The sequence below is a fragment of the Peromyscus californicus genome, unplaced genomic scaffold (assembly GCF_007827085.1).
Source record: "Peromyscus californicus insignis strain IS unplaced genomic scaffold, ASM782708v3 Scaffold_13__1_contigs__length_99412109, whole genome shotgun sequence".
In the NCBI taxonomy this organism is placed as follows: Eukaryota; Metazoa; Chordata; class Mammalia; order Rodentia; family Cricetidae; genus Peromyscus; species Peromyscus californicus.
In genome coordinates this window covers 79,937,824-79,946,584 of record NW_026294424.1, presented here as the reverse complement: position 1 = coordinate 79,946,584, position 8,761 = coordinate 79,937,824, and the positions used below count along the sequence as shown (strand labels likewise).

General features: G+C 40.2%; 1 protein-coding gene across 1 annotated transcript in view; it reads left to right on the top strand.

Moving 5' to 3' along the window:
• Nucleotides 1–6,854: 6,854 nt before the first annotated feature.
• LOC128108920 (UDP-glucuronosyltransferase 2B31-like) overlaps nt 6,855–8,761 on the top strand; it is a 12,781-nt gene continuing 10,874 nt past the window's right edge. Inside the window, 2 exon segments of the mRNA XM_052735923.1 lie at nt 6,855–7,218; nt 7,221–7,577. Of these exon segments, the coding sequence (XP_052591883.1) occupies nt 6,855–7,218; nt 7,221–7,577 (721 nt within the window).

The following is an 8,761-nucleotide window of genomic DNA, read 5'->3' as shown; positions in this document are numbered from 1 at the left end:
AATGCTATCCCCATCAAAACTCCAACACAATTCTTCAAAGAATTTGAAAGGACAGTTTTCAACTTCATATGGAAACACACACACACACACACACACACACACACACACACACACACACACACACACAAGTAAAACAGGATAGCTAAAACAATCCTGAATAATAAAAGAACTACATGAGGTATCACCATCCCCACTTTCAAGTGGACTATAGAGCTTTAGAAATACAGACAGCATGGTATTGGTATAAAAGCAGACACATTGATCAATGGAATTAAATTGAAGACCCAAACTCTAGTCCACACACCTGATTTTTGATGAAGAAAAAAAAACAGCATCTTAAACAAATAGTGCTGGCCTAACTGATTGGTTGCAAACAGAAGATTGCAAATAGACCCATATTTATTACCATGCACAAAAACTTAACTCCAAATGGATCAAAAATCTAGGCATAAAGCATAATATCTGAATCTCATATATGTGAAAGTAGGGAATAGTCTTGAATTCGTTGGCCAAAAAAGGACTTCATGAACAGAAACACTGACAACAAGAGGCACTAAGACCAGCCCTTAAAAAATGACGTCATGAAACTGGAAAGCCACTTTATTATAAATTACAACACCAATCTGGCAGAACAACAGGCTACAGAATGGATAAAGGTCTTTACCAATGAGACATCTGATAGGAGGTTGATATCTAAAATGTATAAAGGATTAAAAAGAAACAGAACTATTGGTGAAATTATTAAGGTCACTCCATGTAGTTAAAAGGAGATTTATTTAATGGCTTAACTTACAAATTAAGGGATAGGTAGGTTGTGGGGCCTGGGGAAGATGTATCGCAGTCCAGCGGTGTTCTCTGGAGCTCTCCTTGGTCCACCTCCACCGTTTCAGGGTCCTGGAACAGAGAGAGCTCTGGCCCATCCAGATCTCAGGTCTCCAGGTGCCTCCCTTGGCCCCGCCTTGTAGGCGTGACAGTTGCTGAAGTCTCAATGGGGGTTGGAACTTCCAGATCAAAGCTGGAATGGCTACCTTCTACATCTCCCCCTTTTTGTCTAAATAAGAAGGTTCTAACCTAATACAAGGACTATATACAAAGGAATGGTTATCAAATATTGTCCAGGAATAATGAGAGATAATGACCTAGATAAGATGGAACTATAACCAATGCAATCAATATCAAGCAAGAAACACATACTAAAATCCAGAGAAGTATAGAGCATAGGTAAATGGCATATTACAAAGATCATTCCAAAAGGTTTCCTATCCTAAAGAACCTGAATCTAATACTTAATATGTTCTATTTAAGATATTATATATATATATGTATATATATATACATATATATAATATACTAAGTTGTAACTATAACTGCTAGTCTTCAATCCCATCAAAGACCTGAGAAGGAATATAATGGTACCTGAGAAATGCTAGATGGATGCAAGCAACTTTCAGGAATCTTGCAAGAGTAGACCCAGACAGCTGGCAGCCTGAACAGTCACCTAATGTTTCTCAGCATTGTTGGTGCATTCAAATTGGCTACAGGCCTAGAGTAACTGACAGACCATTTTCAGAAGCAGGAATTCTGAAAGACCATCTTACCCTGTCTTGGCAGAGTACAGTGGTCGCTTTCCTTGTGTCGCGGCTTGTCCAGAAAGGACAGCATTGCATTCATACTGTCAGCCATTGAGGCAAGGGCAGTTCTTTGCCCAGTAGGCTATTTTGTGCCAAGAAGACAAATTTCCAAATGGAAATGTCTTAGAAACCCAACATTGTCTCGGGATCAAATTGGTGTAGCCAGGAGCAATGTGTCTCACGTCAACAGAATTCTAAGTTATTTAAATGCCATATTCTCTAGGTCTCTCCACGTAGTTAAAAAGAGATTTATTTAAAGGCATAACTTACAAATTAAGGGATAGGTAGGTTGTGGGGTCTGGGGAAGGTGTATTGCAGTCCAGCAGTGTTCTCTGGAGCTCTCCTTGGTCCACCTCCACCATTTAGGGTCCCAGAATAGAGAGAGCTCTGGCCCATCCAGATCTATGGTCTCCAGGTGCCTCCCTTGGCCATGCCTTGTAGGCGTGACAGTTGCTGAAGTCTCAATGGGGGTTGGAACTTCCAGATCAAAGCTGGAATGGCTACCCACTGCACAGAACATCAAGAAAACAAATAAACAATTGAACATGGGTGACAGAACTAAACAGAGAATTCTCAAAAAAAAAAAGATGAAACACAAATGCCTAAGAAACAATTAGAGAAGCATGTAATAGCCTTTGTCATCAGGGAAAAGGAAGTTCAAACTACTTTGAGATTTCATCTAAAAACAGTCAGAATGGCCAAGATCAAGAATAACCAAAAGACAGCTAATGCTGGCCTGGAAAGGGAATATCATTCACTGTTGGGAAGAACTCGAACTTGAATGGGGGACAATGGAAGTCATTCCTCAAGAGCCGATTACCTGAAGATTTAAATATACCAAAGGATTCAACATCCTACTATGGAAACACTGGCTCATCCATGATGTTGCTACTCTATTCATAATAGCCAGAAACTGGAAACAGCCTAGATGTCCATCAACAGATGAATGGATATTAAAATATGATGCATTTACACAATGGAATATTATTTGGGCTTTAAAAATGAAAAATAAATTATGAAATTCATAGATAAATAGATGGAGTTAGAAAAAATCATGTTGAGTGAGGTAATCCAGAATCAAAACACAAATAAAGACCAAAAAAAAGTATGTATGTTAGCATTTAAGCCTCCAATAGACATGCTACAATGTGTGAAAACATAGAGGTCAGGTACAGAGTGAGAGACTAGGGGGAGGAGAGGATCTCCCAAGGAAGGGGAAATACAATATATAATTATGGAGAGACAGTGGAAAGACTGAAACAGAAAGATTAAATGAGGAAGGATTAAAAGAGGTTGGTATCTTAGTTTGGGTTTTTTATACCATGATCATAGCAACTCTTATAAAGAAAACATTTAATTGGAGAGGCTTGCTTATAGTTTGAGAGGTTCAGTCCATTATCAACATGATGGGGGGAGCTTGGCAGCACACAGGCACACATGGTACTGGAGCTGAGAGTGCTACGCCTTGCAGGCAACAGGAAGTCAACTGACTGTTACACTGAGTGAAGCTTGAGAACAAGACCTCAAAGCCCACCCCCACAGTGACACACTTCCTCCAACAAGACAACACTTCCTAATAGTGCCACTCCCTTTGGGTGCCATTTTCTGTCAAACCACAATAGGGAGTAAGTGATGGAATACAGGAGGGACAAGAAATCAAAGGACCATTTGTCTGGCTCTATGGAAATCTTCTACTGTTGAAGCTTCTTAAAATATATAGAAATATGAAAGAAATCTAAGTGGAATTACCAAAGCATTGGGGAGACTAGACATCTCCCAGCACAAAGAGAAACTCCTGTTGTTATGAATGGATTACATCTAAATGAGTTGTTGGCCAAAGGAGCCCCATGGAAACCCTCAAACAACTCTGACTATTGCCAAGACTATTGATTTCTCCCCATGAACTGATGGTAAGGACCTATTGCTGAAGACCACACTTATTTAACTCATTGAAAAATGAGAAGTTGAGCTAGCATCTACCTAGAGCCTTCCTCCCTACTGTCCAATGTTTATGGTACTGAAAGGTACTCTGCAATCTATCAGAGGAGAAAGATAACCACCAACTCAGCTATAAACTCTGAAATCTACAGAGGTGACCTGCCAGCATGACACACTAGAGCAACAGTGGTACAAATGTGGTGGGAGCAACCAACCACTCTGATTGGAGTGACAGTCCACTCCATGAGATAGAGAACCTGGACCTAGATAGGCCGTGGGCCTAGGGAAAGTCCACATGCTACAATTCTGCTAAAGGAACATAGGAATAAAATGATCCCTAATGATATTTTTCTATGTCCATAGATCTTTGCCTTGCTCACCTATCATCAGGGAAACTTCCTCTTGTAGTGGATGAAAACTAATACAGAGACCCACTAGATAATGTGTAGAGAGTGAGAGACTTTGGAACACTCAGTCCTGAGTGTAATAAGATTGTAAGACATCAAAAAACAGTGCCTCCAGACACAATAGGAAACTAGTACATGTAAATTTACAAAATCTCCCTCATCCCCCTCCATAAACACCTGAAGCTGGTTGGGGAAATGGCCCTGAGGTCATAAGGGCAAGAGAGCTGTCCCTGTCTGCCACCAGCTGCAACACTCAGAGCAGGCCCTGTATCTCTCCTAGGCAGCACAATTGAGTAGATCCTCTTGTCAGAGGTAGGGGTGAGCCAGCCCTGAAGTTGTGAGCATGGGAGAGCTGTCCCCATTACTCATCTGTCATGTCGCAGTATGGGCAAGAAAGAGATAACCAATGCCTCTGCCTCCCATGTGTCTGCCACTCCTCCCCCATCAACTCCTGAGGCAGGTGGGAGAGCTGACCCTGAAGTCATAAAAGTAGGAGAGCTATTCCTGCTTCTCATCTGGTGCAGCACTTGGGAGACTGGCCCCTATTCCTGCCTGGGCAACACAGTAGAGCTTTCCTGAAGGTGTAGGTGTGGGATATCTGACACCTGAGGACATTAAAACCAGAGAACTAGCCCTGCCCCTTGCTCATCCACTGTGAATGATGAACTCACCAAGCAATGCAGGAGAGCTCATCCTGGTGGTGAGGACAAGGGAGAGCTGGAGGGCTGACCAACCCTGCAAATACCCAGGCCCAGAACCAGGATTATGGGTTCACCCATCCCAACCTTCACACCATCTGTGATCTGCTGGAGCATATGAAGGGACCCATCCTGCAGACCCAAAGCTGCAGGATTTCCACAACACAGTACGGTAACAGCAGAATAACCAAGAGGAGTTCCAGGATTGATAGTGGGCCCAGCATTGATAGTGTAGCAGGAACCAGAGGCCTCAGACCAGACCAATAACTCTTTGCAATGAACACTTGCAAGTAAAGATATATGGACGAAAGGGTTACTGCATGACACATCATGTCACACTACAGATTCCATGATGATATTTTTCTCCCCCTTTTTTTTTTATTCTCTTTTTTTATCTCTTAAATTTTATTCGGGGGTGACGGTGGCTGGGAGGGTAGAGGGTGGATATGCAGGGATGGGAACTGAATGTGATCTAGATGCGCGATGTGAAAGACACAAACAATAAATATAAAGAAAGTTAAAAAAATTATAGAGACTGTGGCAGCATACATGAGTCAGGCACAGGTTCAAACCAGACAGGATCTCTGTGTGGAGAGACAGAAGTGGGTTTGAGTTCCTTATCCCTCCCCACAAACCTGTCTCCAACTGCCAACTGCTCTCAGAGAGAAAATTAATTTCCTCCATAGTAATCTCACTGGATATATAAACCACACTTTAAGGCAGGCCCCATGCCCAGGACTAGGCGGCCACCACAAAACAAGCTCCATTATAGTTTTGTAAAGTCTTTTTTATATTTGGTCTCATATAGTTGTGTTTGGGCATTTCTTTTATCTTACTGGTCTTTGCTTGCATATGTAGTTTCTGTTTTTGTATTTTTATGTGTGCTCTGTGTGTTTCCTGTGCCTTTTCTTTGTTTTTTCATTCTGGTTTGTTTGTTTGCTTGTTTGTTCATTTGTTTTGTTGTTTGCCTGTTTGTGTTTAAGAGGGAAAAAAAGGCCTGGTGATGGATAGGTGGAGAGGTGAGAGAATCTGTAGGAGATGAAGAAGAAGAAGAAACTATGATCAGAATATATTATGTGAACACAATCATTTTCAGTAAAACAACATCAACATTTATAGTGACAAACTGTAGGGAAACAATAAAAAAAATCCAAAAAATTCAGGAATGAATAAACAAGTGTGGTCTTATCATATCTCAAAATGGGATTTGATGACTACACAGAACTAATTTTCATGGTTACTATAGCATGGTGAGTGCTAAAACACTTCAGAAATATTGAATCTAAATGCAAAATACCACCCATCCTATAATACAACTTATGTGATATGCTGAAAATAAGAAAACAATAACCTAAGAAAGTAGATAAGGAGTTGGAAGACTGAGTCAAGTGGAAAGCGTAAAATACAGTCCATATATCTGGGCTATTGTACTTCTATAAACTTTATTATAGTAGTTGATCTATAATTCAGAGATTATGCTATGAACCTCTGGACTATTGACCTAAAGTTGAGGAGTTATGTGATACATAATTAACACATCATACACTTTGATATGGGAAAAATGTTACTGAACAGTGAGAAAAAAATCTGACACAGAAGTGTTGCCTTTATTTCAGGTCTATATCAATGTATACTTTTTGACAAAGTTCATTTTCTCTTTCTCTTTTCATATCTGTATCTCTGTCTCTGTCTCTCTGTCTCTCCTTTCTCATCTCTCTTCTCTTTCCTCTCTCTCTCTCTCCTCTCTCTCTCTCCTCTCTCTCTCTCTCTCTCTCTCCCTGGTTTTGATTTTTTCAAGACAGGGTTTTTTGTGTATCCCTGACTGCCCTGGACCTGACATTGTAGACCAGGCTGGCCTTGAACTCTGAAATCTGCCTGCCTTTGCTTCCCTAGTGCAGTCCAGCAGAAGGCTCATTTTCACTATTCTAATAATTTTTTAAAAAAATCTCTAACATATCAAAGATAAATAACTCATTTAAGGTCACTGAGAATCAGGAGTCATTTCACATGTTCACATCTGCCTCCTGATTATTGCACTTGGCATCCAGAGCTGTGACTATCCCACTTGTATTTGCTTTGGTGGGTACAAGTTTGTACTTTAACTAATTGATTATTACTGTGTCTAGATCTACAAGAGCTGAGTAATCGCCATTTGAAAGGCAGCTCTGAACTTAACCAAGATGTCTGTGAAAATGACAGCAGCCCTGCTCCTGCTCCAGCTCAGTGGCTTCTTTGGATCTGGGAGTGGTGGGAAGGTGCTGGTGTGGCCAATGGAACACAGCCATTGGCTCAACTTAAAGGTAATCCTAGATGAGCTTGGGAAGAAGGGACATGAAGTGACTGTTCTGATACCCTCAGCTTCCCTTTCTTATGAGGTTGACAACACATCTGCTATTGAGTTTGAGACGTACACTTCATCCTTTCCCAAGGCTGATTTCGAGGAATTTTTTTATGGACTCAATAAGGAATGCATTTATGAGCTCCCAAAGCAATCATTTTGGAGATACTTTTTAATGTTGCAAGACCTTTTATGGTTATACTCTGAATTACTGAGAAAATCTGCAAAGATGTGGTTTTTAACAAGGAACTCATGACAAAACTACATAATTCAAGATTTGATGTCATGGTAGCAGATCCCCTCATACCCTGTGGTGATCTGCTGGCTGAGCTTCTCAAGATACCACTTGTGTACAGTCTCCGCTTCTTTCCTGGATCCACATATGAAAAGTACAGTGGAGGACTCCCACTGCCTCCTTCCTATGTGCCTCCTGCTATGTCAGAATTGAGTGATCGAATGACATTCATGGAGAGGGTGCAAAATGTAATCTATGTCCTTTGTTTTGACTTTTGGTTTCAAACATTTAATGAGAAGAGGTGGAATCAGCTTTACAGTGAAGTATTAGGTAAGTAGCATGATCTGTTTTAGCTACAGCATTCTAAATTTGCTGCATCATTGAAGATGTACTTGAAAGACAGGATAGATAATCATAAGCAAAAGGGTGAAAATATCTGTGAAATTATCTGCCAAATTGAAAACATTGTAGAAAATCCTGTGTTTCAATGGCAAATTGGAAAGCCTTGTCTTAACTTGCACAGGACAGGTCGAATGCCAAACATTCACCAAGCAATGTTTGTGGATTTCTCTTACGAAGTACATAGGCATTTACTAGTTATTTTATCACATGTTTTAGAACAGTTTTACCTGTGGTGTTTATCATCATCATCATCACTATTATTATTATTTGAGCATTGATTGGGAAGCCATGTGTCAAGGTACACTTGTGGAATTTAGAGGACACTTTGTGGAGTCTATTCTCTCTTTACACTTTTACACACAGTCTGAGGATGGAAGTGTGCCTGCCACCTTGCATAGCCAGTGCTTTAACACATTGGGGCATCTGGCTGACCCCCAAAATGATAGTTTTAAACTCATCCAATGTCTTCTTGAGTGACAGACATATAGCTTGAGGATCAACAATTATTTCTGCCATAGTTATCTACACAACATGGAGAACTTATCACTTCTAAGGTAATCAGTTATTTTATTTAAAATTTGAAATATTTTCTGACTTTACATAATGAATTTCTTCACAGTTGTGACATACACCATCTCTGTCTCGGACACAGCAAGTTTATGAATGCCAGATTTTAGAGAATCCATGTTCAATCACTGGGTGTTTAAAATTCTTCCCCTTTAAACCTTTAATGGCCCCAGCAAATGGCTTACCAGGTTAAGGCCCATGCTGCCAAGTACCTGAAGACCTTGACCCATTCACAGGACGTAAGGAGTGAAGAACAAAATGTTTTCCTCCAAATGTCCTCTGAACACACACACAAAAGCAAATAAGTAAATATCTTTTAAAATCCTATAATGTTCAAATGTGGACATGGAAATTATTAGTTACAGAGATTTAGATGTTTTTTAAGGAAAAATTATAGAGAATAGACATCTCTTCCCATATTCTAAGACTTACTATCACTTATTATTTGCAAACATACTCATACATACATTCAGTCATAATTTCAGAGCAGTACCAGGACAAGGAACCTCACACATAATTGAAATTCTCTTTGAGTCAGCCAGACT